The sequence below is a fragment of the Calliopsis andreniformis genome, chromosome 2 (assembly GCF_051401765.1).
Source record: "Calliopsis andreniformis isolate RMS-2024a chromosome 2, iyCalAndr_principal, whole genome shotgun sequence".
Classification (NCBI taxonomy): Eukaryota; Metazoa; Arthropoda; class Insecta; order Hymenoptera; family Andrenidae; genus Calliopsis; species Calliopsis andreniformis.
This window is the reverse complement of record NC_135063.1, coordinates 13,095,246-13,116,461: the sequence shown is the minus strand read 5'-3', so window position 1 is coordinate 13,116,461 and position 21,216 is coordinate 13,095,246. Positions and strand designations below refer to the sequence as shown.

Genomic DNA, 21,216 nt, shown 5'->3' with positions numbered 1-21,216 from the left:
GTATGAAAGAGATTGCTATGGTACGTTACACTTTAATAACGTGCTACAGATACCTTGAAGACGCATCGAATTTGAAGCGCCAACTCAGAACTTGGGAATTCAGTGTTCGCTAGTGTTAACCGTGGAAGGTGAGCAAGGGTAGGATGGGTTTCGTGCCTTTCTTTGACAGTTAATTATCCCGTTCATGCAACGTGATGTGCAGATATGCTTCCTCGATTTTAGACTATCCATTTTGTTTATACGCTTCTGCATGATGAAATGAGTACTACGTCAAGAGCCAGGATAGAACATTGAACATGAACGTCTTCGTTATCACCTGAGCTTGGCGTCGATACGAGCATTGACACAATTTCAGTGGTTCTATGTCAGGAGAACAGCTGCAAGCCTCGTTACTTCAAGGCCGAACTTGGACTAACGTTTCCTCCACACGAAACACCTCAAGTAGCGTTCCCAGACCACGGAACTCTTTGAAAGCTAGCCTCTATAGGAAATGAGCTAATTTCCTCTACGCGATAAAGACGTTCGAAGCTATTCTTCCCAAGAATTTCACGAGCATTCGTCGAATATTGAGGGGAAAAAAAAGATAAGGCGCAGTTGAAAGTGTAATGCTATATTTCGATAACATATAGAGTTTACATCGAGGATGAACTATTCAATGCAACGCCGGCACGATAGCGCGCATAAATCTTCCTCGCGCTGGCAGCCGTTTAATCATGAAAAAAATAGCAGTATCGTGGCAATGCTGATCAAGTGGAAAATATAATAGTCGTGAGGTGACTCTCACTGTGTTCTAAGTACGATATTTATTTGGCAACAATCAACAACAATTGGGATCAAAAATCATGCACGGTAGTAGGGCTCGCGTCTCAACACTCTGGATACCTCGAAACCGAATTCGATCGTATCCAACAGGATAACACCATTTATAATCATTGATCCCAAAATTACGCGAGAGCTTTAACGCGATTCGCCAGCCTTTCCTAATATCCCTTTAAACTTCGTCACTCGCGAATACTTGGGACTCGTACTAAAATACGCGATTGGAACACTTGCTCCGTCAGACGTCACGAAAACTTCCGTCGATCGCAATTTTCGTGGCAGTAGATTCTAAGATCGCGTACTGAACGCACAGTAGATTAGGAAACGGACCGATCCGAGACAGAAAATATTCAATGCAGTCCGAGTTGAGCGAGATAGTTCCGCAAGCTCTCGCCGTATCAAACACGCGAATCTACGGGTACAAAGGCGTCGGTATTACTCGGGAGTATTAGTTGACTCGAAATGCCGTAGAAGAGTAGACGAGAAAATACGCTTTTTACTAAAAAATTCGACTGAGGAGACTCGAAGGAAAAGCATCGCCGATCGAAGAGTTCCAGCCGCGCTGACAGGGCAGCGTTGTCGTAGAGATCCCCGTCGCTTCTTTGCAATCCTCTTGTAGAAAGGAAACTTATTGAACCCAGGAGGCAGGTACCCAGAGCGGCTCTGACTCTACTCGATGCACAGCGTTCACCAGCTGCTCGAACGCCATTGAGAGGTCAGCGTTCACAATTACCTCGTCGAACAGATGAGAATACAAGAATTCTATCCTGGCTGCGCTGTGCAAGATCTCCTGAAACTCCTCGTCCTGTAAAAAAGTCAATTAAGCTTACACTGTTCTACTAGCAACATGAAACACTTTTCCGAAGAGAAATCCAGGATATTCACCGTGAAACCTCGCGAGTTGCTTTCGTCAAACGTAGATCTTGCTCTGGCGTCGTTCCTCGTCTCTTTCAGTATCTCGAACCTCGGTGGTTTTATGTATATCACGTACGGTTTCGTCTGGGGTGTTCGAAGCATCTTGAGGGCCTGATAGTGTGGGTTCAACAGGCACACGTATCCAGCGTTTATCAGCGAGCTCACGCTCTCGGAGCTGGTACCATACAAGTTACCCTTGTACTCGCCGTATTCGATAAACTTTCCAGCGTCGATCTCCTCTTCCATTTTCTCGCGGCTCACGAAGTGGTACTCTTTGCTGTTTATTTCGCCCGGCCTCGGTGGTCTCGAAGTATCTGAAGAAAAGGAACGGTTGAAATTGAGATTAGTGATGGAGCTGAAAGGAATCTAGAGGTAAGCTAGTTTGAGGAGAAAGAAGGGTGGTCTGCTAGGTGAAAGGACGAGTAGACTCACAAGGCACGGGCGTCTTGTACTTATCGGGATCGGTGGCCATTAGCCGCCTCTTCAGCTCGTTCCTGCCGACTCCCGGTGGCCCGATCAGAACCACCGGCCGGTACAGGCCAGGTCTCGGATAGAGCTTGGCGACCTCTTCGTAGGTCGGTATTTCTTCCCGGTCGAAATCGTCGTTCTCTGTAGCGTCATACATGATTTTTTTAGTTTTTACGCCCTGCAAGTTGCACTTTGTAGGCGAGGCGTGCAAAGAGGTACTGGGACGGGGGCACAATGCGGGCAAAGGCACTGGAACAGAACACAAGCCTAACCGACGGTTAGGTCGTCAGGCCATCAGCCGTTAAGAACACCAGTCGGGAGCGGCGCGCGAGATCTTTAGCGAATCGAGACTCTTCGTCGTTAGCAGTCTTTCTCTTTTGTTAGCGTTATTGGCAGAGTTGGTTAGTTTCATTAAATGCACACTTCTTGCATGCCACTAGACACCCAGATAGCACGCGAGGTCTTGAGGACGTCTGTTTAATTTACGTCCTTAGGATGTCTTAAAGATACTCTACATAGATGTCTACTTTTTTTCTGAACATTTTATAAACGTAATTTGGATGTTTCTAAGACGTTTTATGAATATCTTTTAAGATGTTCTCGAGACATACTGATTTGTAACTTCGAAGCTTGAAAAGACATCTCGGATATTTTTAGGATTTTACTGGATGTCTTTAAGACGTCTCTGTGCTATCTGGATATGAGACTATGAGAAATCGCAACGATGAGAAATCATGAAACGACAATAAAACAGCTGTAGCGCTGCACATCGGTATTCCCCAAACATTCTTTAAGGACTTCCTATTCCGTTATAATGAATGAAAATGAACATGTACTAGATGCAGTATTGCCAGATGCTGGGACAAAATGTCTTCCTCTGGCATCATAGGGTAGACGAGTGGGGGAACTGTACGATATTTGTCTGCAGTGTCTGCGATACCCCCACCGTTCTCCTCTACGACGTCACTGAAAGACATTTTGTCCCGTTATCTGGCAATACTAATCAGATGACCCACTGAGTTAGCATGTTTGGAAAATGCCAACAGAAGCGTCCTATTTAATACCATTCTCAGCGCAAACCGCACAACTTACTTATATTATCATCATCGATCTTTTCCTTTTGCTGTCTCTCGAGAATAATCCGTCTCTCCTGAAGAGCTCTGCTGGGGATCAAGCCAGCTCTCATGTTTCTATCACCCTCGCGTCTAGCTTGCCACCTGTTCCAAAACGAAGGTGATTGGAACGTTATACATATTGCGTGTATGAACAAAAGCTTAAGGAGTGGGGTGTCCTACCAATAAGCGTCATCCTGACTGACGATGTGGAGGACCTCACCATTGGAAAAATCTAGTCCAGCCTCCTTGCAAGGTATGTACGGATCTTCGGAAGCTTTGTACGAAAAGTGTGCTCTCACTCGCACCTATCGCGTGACAATATTTTTCTTACACTGTTCTTCAAGTCTCGTCCATCTAGAGACGTTCATGAATTTTTGAAAAATCTTTCACTATTTTCGAGTCCACCAATTCACGATTTAATTTACCAAATTCAGGAAGGTCTCCATTAGGGCGAGAGTACACGATCAGTTTGCTACTATTAGGTACTAGAAACATACCTTGCTCTCCCGAATACCCCCCTTGCTGTCGGCAGGAACTATCTTAAACGTTATGGTACCTTCCGAATTTTGCTGAAAGACATGACATAGTTTTGGTGATTGTCCATTTCTATCAGAGTTGTAATAGGAGGGTGAAGTTTCTGGTAGCAAGAGAAAGTGTATGTTGAATCGATAAGCGGATGATTAATTGGTGAAACGGGAACTAGGACCTACCAGTATCTTAAGAACACAGTTCGGAGTCTTTCCTTCGACGCTGATGCCGTTGACCTCGCAAACCTCGTCTCCGACGTGAATGAGGCCGGATCTATCGGCCGCGCCGCCGTGCATTATTCGCGCTATCACGATCTTGCCAGTGACCTCGCACGTTTTTATGGTCGCCCCCTATTGTCAACGTGTAAACTAATGTTTTCATTGCGTTGCGAGGTGCGCGTGTTAGGTAGGGCCTTCATTTTTCTTTAAAAAAAATATATGAAAAGAAAGAGAATCGATCGCGGCGGCGTTAGACACACACAGGCGCGATCGAGATCGATGTCGTCTCGCGCAAGCTGCACTCGTCGATCTTATGCGCGAACACATACGTAATTCATTGAATCGATCGAAGTGTTCGAGTACAAGTCACTCTTTCGGTTGAAATTTCTCGAGATAAACGACTGTCCCCGGGGGGATCGAACGTGTCGCTGCTAATGGCAAGCGTCACGAGGCAATCTCCAATGCGTCGCGTTACCTCGAGAGATTTTCAGACGTTCACACGAGGACATGCGGGACAATAACATAGGATACAATTGTTACGATGGAGAAACAGTTTTATTTACAAGCAAAAATCACAAACAGAAAACACGAAACAATGGAGATATAAAAATGGACGCAAACAGGTGTAAAAGTAAAGACGTAAAGCGAAATAAATAAATTAGTGTGAGAAGAAAGAAACAACGTTCTATGTACAGTTCGCTCGGTCCACACTCTCGTTTCATTCAGGGGGTGAGCTCGCAAAGTGAACACAACGAACAGAAATCTATTCAACGACTAGAGCGCTTGAACTAAAGAAGTGGCAAAGAAAAATAACGCCAGAAAAATCGTAACTGTTGTTCGCTAATGGGCATTAAACGTTCACAGGCCTGTATATGTTTCGGCTTGAAGATGACTTACCACGATCGGTTCAACGCCGGCACCACACTTCGAAGCAAGTTTGACGATGAAAGAAACACGTGATTACTCAAGAAGTGTTTTGAATACCGCTTGCCGCGATACTCGAGGATTACGTATTTCGTAGCTACGATACTAGGTCGGTACAAAGGATTAATCAGTCCCATGCAAGTCGACGTAATTACGACAAAAATTGTTACGCTATCGTCCGTTACTTTTCTATTCTCATCGATCTTTTGATCGTAGGCATCGATTCGTACTACGTCATCGAAGCTCTCCCTTTATCGTGTTAATTGAGGGAAAAACCTTAAAAACACTCTCTAAGTACCGAACGTGCGGCCTATCTGACGTACCAAGGGCTCGTTCGACTTCACAAGCTGCACGATCTTCACCGTTTCCTCGTCTTCGTCCACTTCTAGGGGAATCTCTGGCAATCGGGGATAATAGTCCTTCTGGGCGACAGCATCGTGCGCGCACAGAAGACCCTGCAACATACACGCATCCACGAGACTCAATTATTTGATAATTGATTCCTGGGCTCTGACGATCGATTAACCGAGGAACGAAGTTATTTTGATACCTCGTACTCCTTTCTATAATGGTTTTTGTGCAAAGGTAAAAATAGAGTGCAACATTGCATTACCTGTATGTGCGGCTTTTGGAGTAGGTGAAACAGTTCCTTGCAGTCCTTTGAGACGTGAGTTCTGGTTGCTAACAGATCCAGTACTTCGATATCGATGTCCATGGAGTTGGAGAGCACCGGGAAAAATTTATCGTCCTTGACATTGTTCACGATTTTATTGTGAACGTTCACTAAGGCGTTCAATTCCTTCGACTGCAACAACTCGCTGAGAAAGCCGAATTCCTCCTCCGTGCAGCTCGGTATTTCGTTCTTATTCTCCTGAAGAGAATTTAGGAGTTTGGATAATGCTGAAAAACAAACGACAGCGATCGTTACGATAAAAATAACGTTCAAACGGTTCCTCCATTTTTCGGCCCGACGTTTTGTTATCGAAACGAGTTCTGGCGCTGTCGGGCACAGGTCGGAAACACAGAAAGTTCACGACACATTTACCTTCTGATCGATAAATTAATTTCCTGCGAGCCAACTACTTCTCGAACGAACCTCTGCATGTTAGAAAAGGCAATATCAATTACAACTCTCTTTATGCATGCACGTTAATCAAGAAATCCTTTCTTCTTCTCGAGAAGCTACCCACGTAGCTACAAACGTTTCTACTTCTCTTGCAACTTCGTTTTAGAAACATCATAGATTCGACTTTCATCGAGGATCCTCGTAGGAAGTAAAAATAGACTCCAAGCATCGTCCTGCTGCACTTTTCAGCTATCGATGCACCGTGCAGAAGTCGAGCCGGCAAAAGTTGGCGCAGTCTGTTGAATCTACTGGCGAGGCACTATTTTGAAATCGGTGACGTACCGCTGGTGCCGCATCGATAGCCCAAAGGCGAGAGAACGAAAACAAACGACGCGTAGCAAGGTAGAGGCGGCTTTTCTCTCTAGCCAGATCAGAGCTACTCACCAGGGTCCCAATTCACGTTCTCCATGACGAGCGCCGCTGTCATAATTTCATTCGATCAGGCTGGAGACGATGTTCCGTGTTGCTGGAGAGAAAAGCGACGGAGCAGAGGTTTGAACAGCGGCGTGATGCTCGATCGTGACGAAACAGAGAAAATTCAGGTCAGTCGCGATGCTTATTTCGAGCGGATTGCTGCGCAGCGCCGCGAATAACCCGGTAAAATAGTTTCTTGTTTCGCGTCCGCGACTGGAGTATCGTTATCATAGCGAGAATAATCCGTTACGTAAGCCACTGTCACTCGACACGGGGTAGAATGACGAGCGCCGCTATATTGGCCAGCTCTCTCCCATCACCGGGGATCTTCTCTTTTTCAGTCCACCGAACACTCCGCGACGCCGAGCATCCCCTAAGCGACTCACGCCACCACCCCTACAGGCTCGATAATCCCCCAGTCACCGAGCCACGAGATTTATTCGGGATTCGCGATTCTCCAAGGGTTTTCGATCATTTTTCGACCAGAACGCGACACAGCGCGTTACTCACGGAGGCCATCTTTAAAGGCGCTACTGATTCCACCGCTGCCGTCGCCACCTTTTTCCTCTCCCCTTCCAGACCCATCGCTCCACCATCCCCCATTCCTAGCCACTCTGTTCTGTCGATACGTTGCCTGTACTCGTTTATTCCGTCCCCTTCTATTTCAATTTTCCCTCCACTTGCATCCCCGTTTCTTGCGTCTCTTTTTACTTCACTGAAACCACCCTTTATCTCTAGATTAATAGATCTGTATATAGAATGTATTTTTAAAATTGTTTGTCACGAGAAAGCATGGATAAATATGATTTTAATTGATTTATACAGTATTTCTTTTTAAGAATGTTCCTCTGTTCCCCTGTCTCGATCAGAGTGCGCCTAAACACGATTTCAAATTGCGCGCGCCGAGTTCTGCTTCGCATAGTCAGCGTCGCCCGAGCGCGGCAGCACTGTCGGCTGTGTATACATGCACGAAACGTCTCGCCGCTGGGCTCGGAATATTTTGTGAATTCTGTGTTGTTTTTCCTTGTGAAATATTTCTCGGAGAACGTTACAAGAAGTCTGTAATCCCCCCTTTGTTCAGTTTTGGTAAGATCGTCGACTTCTTTTTACTTTCCCCGTGCAACGGTGCTCAAAATTTGACATGGCGTTGACACACAGACTTCTGTCGAGATTTCGACGAAAACACGCGACTGCTTTCGATCGCTCGGCCTCTGTTTTCCTCGGGTATCTCGCGTGCTAATTTCCAACGATATTTTATCCACGCCTGAGCGTCCTCCCCGTCTCTGTCCTCTCGAGAGAAACCGCGTTCGCCGATGTTGTTGCACGTCTCTCTCGTGCCCACGATCCACAAGTGGTTGTGCAGCGCGAGAGACCTGCAAACTCGATCTTTCCAAATTTGACGACGACCAATCTCTCCTTGATCTCGTCGCGACAAATAGGAATTTGTGGCCGATCGGTGACTCGTTTCGCGTCTTCGCCGCTGAATCGTACGTGTCGGGAGAAAACGTGTCAGTTATCGTTTTCAAAGTGTTCACGATTATTACCCTATTCGTTTCGTGTGAAAAGTCAGAAGAGTTGCAGTAGGGAGGAAAGCGTGTTCAAGTTCGTTTACGCGCCAATTTATTGCAACTTGTTTGGACTACGTGCAACTCGTGTTCAGTTACATGTGTATTTATGTGCTAGCACGTTTGTAAATTAAAACAAGTACGTTTATCGTTAAAAATAACTTTATCTTTCGACGCGTCGTGTGTATTGTACAGACAATCGATAGATATATTTTTTGGCAATAAAAGCAATGATATCCTGAAATGGACGTGTCATGTTTATTGCAAAGTGTTTACTGTTCCGTTCGTAGTATATTTCAGATGCACTTTTTCGTTTGTTACAGTTATTCCTGTATCCCCACGATTATTTTTCACCCACCCCTTTGGTAAGTTTGTTGATTTTACGTTTTCATTATTATCCATGTTATTCTCTCTTGTTTTTCATTCGTATTATTTTTCTAATACGTCGGCTTATCGATACACGAGAACGAGCACATGCATGGGAGGACCAGGCTGCCTGCATTGTCGGTTGCAGCTAACGATGCGGCTGAATTTTCTGCCAACAGGTGGCGGTAGTAGTATCGCGTGAGTGCATTCTAAACGATGCAATTCAGATGCATCTTTCAGGATTCTGTGCAATAAGAGCAATGAAACCAAAGGTGGATTTAATCATTTCATAAAATGGGAAAAGGGGAAAGATCTATTAATGGTAGTTGAAATATGGAGAAAAAAATTATGTAGTCGAACTCGTGTATTGGTAATCGATCGCATTACCCGCTGAAAGCATAGAGTATACAATGTATGATCAAAGTAACAAATATTATCGCTGCTGAAGTTTTTAACGTCGTTAGTTGGAACAGTGTTTAATTCGGTAACTTGACGTTAAAAGCGCTATAATTAAAATTGCTAGGATGTTTGGAGCCTCTCTCATGCAAGGATTGTCTAATGTCCAGAAAAAAATGTGTCGAAACAATCAGACTTTCAAATTGAAATTTGAAATCGATTTGAAAATTTGAAAAAATTGATTCAAACCATTTAATCACCCTCTCATTACGATCACGAATGTACAAATTTTTAACTCACACCGTTTAGAATATTCTTCGGTCTTCCTCTTCGCTTAATTCTCACCAAGTCATCGTTAGCTTTGAATTCCGAAAGTTAACGCCGAGCTCTTCTGATCAAGTACTGCAAAGTTTGAAGTTAGAAACTGTGATGTCCGTGGGGAGTAGCCTACATACACGTGGAAACTTCACTGTGTGACAAAACTAAGAGCAAAGAAGTATTTACAAGCACAGTCTCGCAAAGTCGTTGTTTTATTTAAGCAAAAAAGGACAGTACACTGACTTCATAGTAAACGCTTGCCTACAGTCTCTAGCATCGGTAAGATTTCCGAACACCGCAAATGGAAAGTGGTGTCATCCAGCGTCGCTTGACGACCGTGTTTCACGAAACAGAAAAACACGCAGGGATGAGGGCGCGGGTGACAAAAAGGGGTAGGGTGCAGTAGGTGTGCCAGTCGAGGGGCGCGCGAGATGTCAGGAAAGTGTTTTACTAGCCTTAATTTCGTGTGCTTTCGCAGCCAATATGTCGAGCAGTAAATTTCAAACTTTTCGCCGGGCTTCGCGTTTCGGCGTTGCGCGTTCCAGCGATCCGCGGGTTTTAACGATCTCGTCCATCCTCGCTCCGCGTCCTCCGCGTCCTCAAGGATCGCCCGTCGGATATGAATTTCGTAAACAGGCTGAGCTGGCCGCCGCGTGCGCGCGATTTATTTTTCTAAATCGGTCCCCCCTCGTGGCTGGCGCGCCACGCGCCTCCTCCGACGTCGACGTTCTTCCATTTTCCTTTACAAACGTCGTAAACGGTGAACTTGGCGTTATCTCGGCGACTCGGGCGCGAGGAGCGCTCGTGGCTGTAACGCTCGTGGCTGTAACGCTCGTCTGGCAATACGGCGCGCGGCGAACGCAAACAACGCGTGACGATTAAATATTCGAGGAACGGCGTATAAAAATTTACGATGTCCAGAGACGGGGGCACGCGCGACTATCGAGGGCGAGCGTGAGTCAAAGAGGTACAGGGAGACGAGGAAGCGGGGGCCACGGGGCCTGGGGGCGGGGAGGGACGAATCGATGGGAGAAACGTAAACGGTGAAGGACTAATAGAAAAAAAATAGTAATTTAGTTGGTAAAACATAAAGCCACGTCGATGGCCGGAGAAGGAAGGCAAACACATTAAACATTTAGAGGGCATAATAACCCGTGGCATACGTAATACGGCTGGCGCCCTTTTCACCGATGGCTATGAATAATGTACATACGCCAAGGTATGACGTAGGCTCGCTGTGCTGTGTGTATTTCACGGTGGGGTAGATCGACCAGACTATTTCCAATAACTGCCGCGTAACGTTATCGCGAAATGGCTCGCGAGACCCCGAGAACCCTTTTGTGCCCTCCCCCCCCGTCACCGTCGTCTTTCTTCTGCCCACGGTTTCCCGATCGCGCTTTCTTCGCTTTCTTCGCTTTCTTCGCTTTCGATTTCAACCGAATCCATCCCCTCTTCCTCCCTCTCTATCTCTCTCTTCCTTCTCGCGAATCCACACCCTCGCGATCGTAAATCGAATCGGCCTTCTTTTTCGATACTCGACACGCCGCCCCTCTTCTCGTCCCTATTCATTTCAAATGGGGAACATTAAAATTTACGATTGCTCTAATTGCGCGCTCCAGGGGGTTACTGCAGCTCTAACGTTGCAACTACACGGATGGGACGGTAAAAGTTTTACGAGCAGAAAATACACGAAGCGGTATCGTGGATACCGTATCCCGTAGGAAAGAAGCGCGTGCTCGTAGAATTACCGAGAGCAGAAAAATCGCTGGAACTCGAAACGAAGAGTCGTTTATCGTCGCGGCGATGCAGCGACGCTCCCAGCGGTCCTCTGGCCCTCGACGCTCGGTCCCAGCGGCAGCGGGGCGCGGAAAAATCGGTCGAATTTCGTGGCGTGCCGAGCCGCGGGATCCTCGATCGGCGCGCGCTCGCCTCGGGAACGCGGAATTTCTGGGAAACGATGAAAGAAACGTTTATTCTCGGCGCGACGCAACGAGTCGTGCGCGGAATATAACACGGCGAAGACGGCGCGCGTTGTTTTCGTCGGCGTACAATACGAGCGGGATTCCAGCGACTTTAAACAAATGCGCTGCCGCGTATATTATTCAAAATCGCCGCGGGGCTGAGAATGTTGACAGAAACGCCAATAGCGCGGCTCGCGAAAACAGGCCGCGGCGGAGATTATGGGAGGAACTCGCGGCGACTCTCGGCTGTTGTTTCGATCACCTTCGCGCGATCGCTGAATCTTTCGTGCACGTTCGATGAGTCGCAGCGAGGCTTGCGTCGTGCCTGCCAGGGCGTTTACACTGTTCTAACGCAATCGATTCTTTTCAAGGGTAACTGGGTACATAGGTAAATGGACTGTATACGACTGGTAAGTTGGCGTTGGGATGTCATTGTTGGATGCACAGGGATATTAACTGACTAATATGTTAAATATTATATTTTTATTCATTTCGACTTCCTCATTGTGAGACGGTTAACTCAAGCCTGCTCTTTTCTCGAGAAAAATGTGCAAGGCACACTGAAGAGGGTGGGTAGTGGTGGAGCCCCTCGTCGAACTCTTAGCTTAATTTATGACCCTTTAAACCTTTGATGGGAAAGCAACGAAATGTAGAAAGTAACCGACTCTTGGTTAAGAAGTGCTGGGTTTCCAACAGCACGTTGTTTCTCCTACTACCACCGATTATATATACTTGATTCGGCTAAATAACGAAAGTTCATGTGAGTAGACTTTACGTTTGTGGTCGAGTAGGTTGACTTATTTTGCTAGAATGAATTAAACGAGCGTTTGTACTACTATTCTTGTCCCACGAGAAGTCCCCTGGAAAGCACGAGAGGCAGTGAATTTCATGCGACTTCTCGTGGGTCACGAATATACCGGGCATATTCCAGAATTGCGTCGAGTTGCATAAAAATCGGACGGACAGCGTATCGGTGTCTTTCGGCGTGGCATGACGCAACGTATCGAAACGACGCGGTGGAGGATCTGTCGGGCAACGTCGATCGCGGGACGACAGCCCTGGGGCTCGCGACGACGAGCGAGGCAGGTGGGCAGACGTCACGGTATCGCTGACGGGTTTCGACCGAGCGAAAAACCGGCAGGACACGCGTTCGCTGTCCGATAAATCTACTAGAGGTGTCTAGGGCGCGAGGGGAGGGCAGAGGGGCGGGGAGGAACGGGTTCGCGCAACGAATATCGCCATAAAGGCCAGCTGAAAAGTCAATCAAGCGGGCCGAATTACGTCGAAAAGCGTAGCGCGAGCGGGGCGAGTGCGGCAGCCACCGATATTCAACAAAATGAAAGCTATCAGAGGTGACAATCCGCGGACGACAAATCAGCGTGTATATTTAATGCCCGTGGTGCCACCCTCGCCCCCGGATAACCTCCCGACGCTCGAGGTGGAACGCGTTCGCACCCTCTCCCGCCCCTCCGTCCTCCTCGCTCTCTCTATTCCGCTCTAGTTCGTCCACTCGAATCCTCCTCGTGTCTGCGTTCATTTCGGCTTCTTCGTCCTCTCTTTCTGTCAGCTGCTCACTCCAGTCTCTCTTCGACGTTCGATGCTCGTTTCGTTGTCCTCTCTAGCGCGCACTATGCGACGAGTCGTCGCCCTCGGACGTGTCGCTATGCTAGGGACGTAACGCGGAATCATCTCTGCTTCTGGTGATCTCCTTATGCCCTGCTCGGGGAAGGCTTCACCTGCTGGAATTGTATTGTCTATTTATTTATTAGTTGTACGAGTAAAATAGTTATTAGTGTGCAAATATATTTGAAGGATAAAGAAGACATTTCTTCAGTGGAGAGCAGAGTTTATGAGAAAAAGAAATGAATTATAGTACGTGTATTATATATGTAACTTGTTCCTTTGCTCTCGTTTTTTTGTAGCGAGCTACCACCCGCTGAGTTCTAAAATCCAGCGCAATCAGCGCTGTTATTATTGTATTAATATTTATGCTTCCTCGTTTTATTTCTCGCTCTCCCTTGTATACATCAATCGAAAATGTGTGCACATCTATCGCCCACAGTGCTACACCTTGTCGGCCACCTGTCGCGATTGCCCTGTCCTTCCATAGTGTCGAGTCCTTCCGACCCGCGAACAGGACTGTTCGCGATTGTACAGGGACTCGACGTCCTTGAGTTTTCGTATCTGCCGTGCCACACGCAAATGATTTCGCGATCGAGCGAAAGTTGAGAAATCGCCGAGTAAATATTTTATATAATATATTCGTTAGCCTTGCTCGTAGACGACCTACTTACGTAGTATGTAAATGTATGCGCGATAGATTCGATTGTATGTAAATGGTAATAGGAACTGTGGTGTTTTGCGCAACATAAGAGCGTTAACACGCTCCTCGACGGTTGTCTTTGAGCGAAGACGATTATCGACTGATTTATGTTAAAACCGGACACGTGCTGGTTTTCGACTGGCCACGCGCCTCTGTCGTTCGATCATATTTCGCGTGCTCTTCGTGCTCCGCCGCTATCCGATACGCGTGAGCATCTTTCGGGACCGAGCCGTCTGGTCCTGCGGTTTTCACGACTCAACGAGCCCAAAGTGAATGGTAAACCGAGGTTTACGGACGATTACGCGTCCCACGATCCATCCAGTCGGTCGAATCAATCATGGACCCGTGCTTTTCACCAGTTTTTCCTTCGCTGCAATGGAAAATTGTTTCGAGTTCGAAATCGGCGCCTGGAGGATCGCCTCGGCGATTATTCGAGTATCTTGTTTCCTTCGTTTGAACATTCTGTCGGTCAGTGGATCGAGGATGGACTCGGTAATCGGCCTCTTAACCGAGTAATCGCGTCTTCCTCTCATCCCCCAGGGTTCCAACCACCCATGGTCTCGCTCCCCGCGGAGATTCATCCTCGAGGGTATTGCCAGAAAGGCTGGACCGCGTGGCGATAGTCGCGAACACCAACTGCTTTCTCCGTGACGAGCAGCCGTTGCTCTTGTCGCCTGGAACCACGTTATCTCGACGCCGCTCGTATTTTCTCGTCGAGCGTTTTATGATTATTATCATTGTTATTGGCGACGTGCAAAAAGGTGTAAAAGGCTTGCGCAAAACGGGAGAGTGTTTTGCAGGAAAGCAAACGCGATTGCTGTAGGCACGGATTATATAATCGACGCATTCTCTCGGTAGATTTATGCGCTCCAGACGCGTTCTGGTGTCTAGTTAAATAAAAAACTTCGGGGAACAGTCTTTGAGAATTTTTGATGCGTTTGATAAGCATCGAATGCTCTCTGGTTCGCGTACCTCGCGAACAATGCTGGCCGAGCATTCGGGCATTTGTGTATTTAAATTTCTATTTAGATCTCTGAGCGGTAACGAAGGAAGACAAGGCTTTTCCTCGATGATGGTACAGGGCTAGCAGCAGCGATGGATCGTTGCTTTTGTAGTTGAACGATGGTGTCCCGTGGAGCAAAAATTGCTGCCTAATGCGAATTGTAGGTTAGATTTCTCCGGGCGGTGACGAGGCTCTTTCGTCGATCGAAATTTCATTTCCGATCGGCCGAATTGGCCGCCCAGGGTTCCTACCCCATTCAGCGCGCGCTCTCTGTTCCTTTCAAATTAGATTGTACCCGGTATTAGAAAGATAACCGTGGATTTATTTGGTGAGTAATAAACGCAAGTACTCGAGGGTCGTCCCCTAGCTCGTCAAAATCACCGAGACTATCTTTCGTATAAAAGCCTGAACTCTGAACCTCGTCCATACGACACACACAGCGGAAATGATGCGTAGAAAAAGCACGGAGAAAAAGTTCGAGATCGAAAATACCTGCTGCAAAAAGATTGATGGTATTAGGGAGAAGGAAAGAGGAAGGCACTGTTTCGATGCTCCCGTAGTCGAAGCCAAGACTCGGGTCTTCGAGACGAGGAAGGGAGGAGAAGGGAGGAAAAGACTGGTCCATTCCTTGAGCGGATGATTTTCGTGATTTCATGATTCGCGATATCGAGGGAGATGGTTGGTAACGAGCCGATCGTGACTCGCCGCTTTCGTACGGTAGCTTATTCGCGAGCTGTTGTGCTAGTGAAGAACCGCACGGCAACAGCAGCACGAGTACGAGTACGCTGGCAGCGGGCTGCTGGAGTATATTCGATCAGAGGAAGAGCAGAGGAACTGCCACTTATCCGTTGATTCGCCTCTAAATCGGTCGAACCGAAGATAGAGCCATAGCGGTTTCGCTGCTATCCACGTAGATCCGAGGGAACTCTACCAACGACTACTTACCGACCCGCTCTCTTCGTTTCTCTTTCTTCCGCCTCCTCTCCTCCTCGTTTGTTCGTCCACCGAACGCGATGCTCCCCTCTGTCCTCTTTTCTCTCTGTTTACACACTGCAAAGCAAACCCAAGAGGCTTGCTCGGGCAGCGATGCCTACGATCGATCGATTCCCGAGCCTCGCGGAGGATGGAAAGAACCGACGGCTGACCGCTGCTTCGCTTAGGGACGACGATTCCTCGCATAATCTCTTCTCTCGCAGTCGAGTGGTGCCTTCGGAGGGCCGACCAACGCCCGCAACAATCCAGTCGATCCCTGTTCGGGAGAGCCATTCTCTCTCGTCCCTCGATAGCATTTCCGCGAATAGAACTAGAACGAAGAAAGAAACGATTGTTTCTTCTAGATCGGCCGAGTTGATGATACGTTGTTCGAGAAGGCTTCGGTAGGGAGAGCAGGAAATCGGATCGCATGTCTGCCTCGAATCTTTCCGCCATCTTGCGAGAATTCTTTCCACGGTAGCGAGCGACGAGCGGCGAAAACCGAGCTCTGCGATTACATTCCCTTATAAATATGCAAATATGGCGGCACGATGCACGTAGGGAGAAGAAACAGAAGAGGAGGAGGAGGAGGAGGAGGAGGAGGAGGAGGAGGAGGAGGAGGAGAAAGAGGAGGGGGCGGCGGTGGGTTCGCGGGTCTCCGACGAAGGCTTCGTCCGGAACGCGAGGGGGGCCAGGACGCAAAAATAGAGAGTATCGCGGTAATAATTATTGATTAGGTATTCGTGACCGACTCGCCGTTGCCAGAGCCGCACGGTGCATAGAACGAACTAAGTACATGTACCGCGATCTCTCCCCTCCCATTTGTTTCTTTGCGCAACATTGAGTAAGCGAGGCAACGAGCTCGGCTCCAATTCCCACTCGTCGAAAGACGAAGACGCCTCGGCAGTCGTTCTACTCCGTGACGTATTTGCCGAAATAGAGGAGGCCCCGATCAGAACCCTCTTCGGCCAGATTTTTGCATTATCATCTTTAAACGGTGCTTAAAGGGGTGATGGGTAGAAAGGGCACGCCCCTAGCGTCGTTGTTGCCCGCGCGCCGTCTCCGTAATTTCGGTAATTCTGGGTTTTCGAGATGCGTCCGCTCGTATTCAGGCTACCAGTCTTTGCTCAGACCATTTTATTGCTCGTACCTCTGGATCTCGGTTTTGTGTCGGTGGATGAAGGGCACGATGCGAGAGCCGTGCCTCGACAGTCAGCCGAGACGTCGACGCGAACTTTGGTCTGGGTCGAATCGAATTTCGGTGAGAAACGGGTTGTCGTACATGCGTCGATAGCACGTACAATGGCATTTGAACACCCTGTAGAGAAACGCGACGGCGCGGGCAGGAAGGTACAATGTGCACGCGGCATTATCATTCACCCTGCCCATTATCCATCCACCGACACCATCGACGAACCAACCCCTATCCGCCAGTGGTCCCTGCTATCCCCTTTCGCATTCGACGAGATGGAAATTTAGCGGAATCATTCGCGATTTACGACGGGGCAAACGCGAGCGGTGGCAGCCCACCCTTTACCCCCTCGGTACTTACCTCGGTTTATACGCGAGAAAGATGAACAACGTTATCTCTCGCTCCGCTTTCTCTGCCTCGACAATGATACCACCCCCGACATCATAGTTTATTTGCCGAGTATACTCCCGCTCTCTATATCTTCGAGCTTCTCCGACGATAATTATCACGATAATCCAGGACTAACCGAACAAACGGAACGAGTCTGCTTTCTGCCGCGGCCCGCGCTCGCCTCCGCGTTCTCCGTTTACGCGGGGAATAATTGCGCGACGATACGTAATAATTACGCGACGATTTACAAGGCATCGCCCGGTTCGCGGCGCACGCGACACGCCGTTCGACGAGAAAAAAAAGAATTGCCCGAAATCGTTTCCCCGCTAATTCGTAAATAACTCGCGACGTTAAATCTACCGGATCGATTTGTCGAAACGGTCGATCGAACGATTTATCGCTCGAAATTTAACCCGCCGAGCGCGCGGAAAATATCATTTGCGCGCTAAAGAATCGAGTCGATAATTGAACCGATAAAAAACGGCGTAACGGCAGGGGTTAACGCATTGCGTTAACACACGGCTCCCGTCTTTTCAAAAACATTGTCCGATCGCCATTGCCTCACTGCTATTACCTTACGCTCAGTATTGCCATATGTCAGGATAAAATCTCTTCCAGTGGTGACATGGGATATGTGTGTAAGGTATGTATACATCTGTGCCTGAGAGCCTGGCTGACCTAAGTCCATTTCTTTCGAAATTATTTTATCAGAGTAATAGGATTTTATAGATTCCTAGAGTAACACGAATAGTTAAGGTACATTATAAGCGAGGAAAATTGAATAGTATAAGCGTCCACGTATTAGGACATTTACCTTACAGCTTGGAAAACATAACGTTCCGGCGCCTGGCAGCCCGCGAAATAACGTTAGGGCTAACGTTTTCAAAATAATTGTCGCGAATGTTCGTAACGATCCTCGCCACTGAGCAGGCTGAAACGTTCAGCGAGTAATTAAAGTGGCGGAATTTGTCCGAGGCGGGCGTGCAGCGGTGGCAAAAGACTAAACGCTTGCAAACGCGTATCGAAGTAAACAAACGCCTCGCGCGGAACTTTGACTTTCCTCTTCTCCTCGTGCTTCTGCCGCTAATGAGAAAACAATTGTCGTTCCGTCTGCCCTCCCTCCGTGGTTCGCGCGAGCCAGACGCAGAAAGGAAAAACGTAAATTAACGTAACGCGAGGAAACCTAACGCGCGACGCTGTGGAAAGTGCGTGCGACCACTGCCGCCCGAGCTCCCGCGCTTTGCATATTCCGCGGAACGCAAACGCGCGCCGATAGGTCGTGCCTCGCCGCCTGTTAAATTTCATTTATTCGGTTATTTGTGTACAACTTTATATTTCCCATTAGCGCGGCAAACTGACCTAATTCTGGGGCCGACGCTCGAGGATCGCGTGGGCAGAGCCATGCACAACCCGCCAGGGAGTACGCAACTCCATGGAACAGGGAACGGAAGAAGGCGAGAAGGGAAGAACCCGCGTGCACGGTTCAATTACTCCTCGCGACAACTACTTCGACCAGCGGGAATTGGCCTGGCAAATCCTTCAAATAATCCCTCTTTTCCTCGGATTTAAACGCTGAGCCACCCTGGTGCGATAGAATATTAACCCCCTCAGACGTGGTGCGCTTCATAATCTACGCTGCTTTACTGTTTCAATATCTAACTTAGTATATCAAAACTGTGACTACAGTCTTTCCTTTATTTTTCTCGCTTCTGAGAAATCAAGTCTGAAAGGGATAATGCATCATAAACGCAGGAAGTATCAGAGAAACATTATTCCACCCTGAGTGGAGTAAAGAGAAAGAAATAGGATAATAAAGGTAGCCAGCTGCGTGGAGTTTCTTTTCGAGAAGCCTCGAGGCGTGCGTGTGTAGTAGCACGCGTGCAACGTAGGTGTACGTGCGCGCGTGGTCTGCACAAAGTGCAAGGTAATTAGTTTACGTCGTGCGAATCGTGTAAACTTCGCTACGCATCGATTAAATGCCGCTGTTGGTGGCGTTGTCGCAGCCACGGCATATCGTTAGAGCAGATTTACCTCGATCGACCCTGCCGTCACGTTTCGCCTTTGCGCGCCGATAGAAATTGGCAGGTCAAGCGACGCGACGCCCGAAACCGCCTCTTGAAAGGCCACCGCTTTGCTCTGTCGACGCCTCCACCTCCCTGCACGTGCCAGGCGCCTTAGCCTCGGTTAGAAACTCTTACCTACTTGTTTTGGAGGGAACAGTTTCTCTAGCCAGCACCTCGTAACAATAATCCAGTCGTTGGATTCGCGAAATCAGGGGACAACTCGATCATCTCGCGTAGGCACGCGATTTTTCCCATTCGACACGTTCCAGCACGTGACTTTCGTTCCCTCCTTCCAGCATGAAATCGACTTCAAAGAACGTCCGATGGCGGAAAGTCCATCATTTTTCAGCCCTCGTGGAAGATAAAGACCGACGCGTGTACGGATGAATATAGACGCGTACACGTGTAAAAGGGTGCGAACGAGCGAGCAAGCAGGAATAGGCGGGGCTGCAGATGCGTACTCGTGTGCATGCCTCGCTTTCTAATCAGCATAGTAGTTCTGGGAATCCCTCTGCCTATAATCGATCAACCGGGTTATAAATTTTTCCGGCGAAACATCCTGAACCTTTTTCTCTCTCCTGCCTCTCCCATCCTCCCCGATCGATCTGCCTCGTTCACGTTGCTTTCTAATCGGCGTTATCGATATATATTCCGCGAGGGAGATTAGTTCTGCTGGAAAACGCAGGATCCACGCGGTTCGCGGACCCTTTAATCGTTTCCTCGCGATCAAGGACGTAGATGGAACTCCTGTTTCCGCTTGGAATTGACAGAAGCTTCCTGAGTCGTCGAGATGCAAAACTCTGCAGCGTGCATTACTAGGGTTGCCGCACGAGTTCCTTCTAAGGGTATACTAGTTGAAATTGGGTGGTGAGGGGAGAAATAACAAGTGTTTTATCTGTATAGGTCTAGGCCTTAGAATGGAACAGGATTTCAGGGGTCGAAATAGGGACTTGGGGAAAGAAATAACAGGTATTTTATTAGCACAAGTCTAGGCCCTAGAACCGAGCAAGGTTCCAACGTGACAATACGACAAGACATCCCTTATTTCTCCCCTCACCTCTGAATAACCCTCGCTACACCCAAAGAGGGAATTCCTGCGGCAACCCTTGTGCATAACCATTCTGTAACCGTGAAATCTGCATCTAACTGGCGGCACGCGAGGAAAAAATTGACGCGCAAAAGGCCAGCGAGCCAGCCGAGGCTCGCGGTTCGTTTAATTAAATCCTGCCGAGGCAAGGTTTGAAGGGGCTAGTGTGCCCGCAGTCACGACGTCGCGTATAATTCACCGCAAACGCACGTTCTGTTCGAGCAGGCTGGCCAGAGAGGAGCGATAACGCTGGTATCGGCTGACACTTCTCGCTGCGGAGCGTGCGAGCGAGTTTCGACGCCGATTGAGGCGGCGATGGCGATGGCGATGGCCAGGATCGCACACAGCTCGGCTCCGCTCCGCGCCAGGCTCGTTTTCCGCTCTTAGTTATAACCCCGTGACGTTCCCATGGCATAAACAAAGCGCAACCGCCAATTCCGACGATGAAATATTATAAGTAATAACATATACCTATAGGGAGAGCGGGCTACGTGTTCTTGGCCACGGCCTCTCGCGGGACTCGAACAGAACGAGATAATAACACGGCACTAAACTATACGCTCGATACGCCGTACCTACATATAATTGTATAATTATTATTAATGATATCGGGTCCCTTACCAGCTTAAACGAGGCAACGTATCCATGGTACTGATCGAACTTGTGCTCACTTGCTCGCGTCTTACTCTGCTCTGCGGCCCGCCCTCTTTCTTTTTATATCGTCTATCTTTCCAGTTGCATTCTTCATAGAGTTGAAGTTGCATTACTGCTTTTAATTCGCAGTACTCCACAGTAGGCATCGCTTAATTTTTCAAATTTTTCCTCTTCTGGACCTACAAGGAGCATCTTCGTGACCCTGAGTCAGGGTTGCGTGATTTTTCGCGATCGGTATGGTCTGGATAAGCTTCCAAGCTGTATTATAGGTCGTTCTCGCTGACGATACGTTGCATCGACGCACCGACCAACTAATCACGTAATTTCTTCCGTTATTTATTGCCATCGCTCCCCCTGAGACCCTTCAGAGACCTTGACCCGCGCGTGGGTCACAGTAGG

At 48.2% G+C, this 21,216-nt stretch overlaps 2 protein-coding genes across 5 annotated transcripts in view; one reads left to right on the top strand and one right to left on the bottom strand.

Annotated features, from left to right (window-relative positions):
- Nucleotides 1-1,311: 1,311 nt before the first annotated feature.
- Metro (membrane palmitoylated protein 7-like protein metro) lies at nt 1,312-6,639 on the bottom strand. 4 transcript variants are annotated; one of them, XM_076392750.1, is made up of 11 exons: nt 6,498-6,639; nt 5,601-5,887; nt 5,311-5,442; nt 4,961-4,987; nt 4,028-4,195; nt 3,815-3,886; nt 3,498-3,622; nt 3,295-3,419; nt 2,167-2,469; nt 1,705-2,048; nt 1,312-1,624 (listed from the first exon to the last, which is right to left on the bottom strand). In XM_076392750.1, the coding sequence occupies exons 1-11, from the start codon at nt 6,538-6,540 to the stop codon at nt 1,448-1,450; spliced, it is 1,803 nt and encodes a 600-aa protein (XP_076248865.1). In that variant the 5' UTR covers nt 6,541-6,639; the 3' UTR covers nt 1,312-1,447. The 4 variants fall into 4 exon arrangements, with proteins under 4 accessions (XP_076248865.1, XP_076248866.1, XP_076248867.1 ...); XM_076392752.1 differs by having other exon boundaries at nt 1,314-1,624; nt 2,167-2,343; XM_076392751.1 differs by lacking the exon at nt 4,961-4,987 and having other exon boundaries at nt 1,313-1,624.
- Nucleotides 6,521-21,216, top strand: part of LOC143188471 (uncharacterized) — a 53,532-nt gene continuing 38,836 nt past the window's right edge. Inside the window, exons 1-2 of the mRNA XM_076392756.1 lie at nt 6,521-6,655; nt 8,416-8,457. Of these exons, the coding sequence (XP_076248871.1) occupies nt 6,521-6,655; nt 8,416-8,457 (177 nt within the window). The remainder of the gene's footprint in view (nt 6,656-8,415; nt 8,458-21,216) is intronic.

Excerpts from the sequence above, each read along its gene's own strand:
- Metro (XM_076392750.1), bottom strand. The coding sequence starts at position 6,540 with ATGACAGCGGCGCTCGTCATGGAGAACGTGAATTGGGACCCTG. Across the intron at positions 5,443-5,600 it reads TCCAAAAGCCGCACATACAG|GGTCTTCTGTGCGCGCACGA; the intron begins GTAATGCAATGT and ends TGTATGTTGCAG. Across the intron at positions 3,887-4,027 it reads ACTGTGTTCTTAAGATACTG|CAAAATTCGGAAGGTACCAT; the intron begins GTAGGTCCTAGT and ends CATGTCTTTCAG.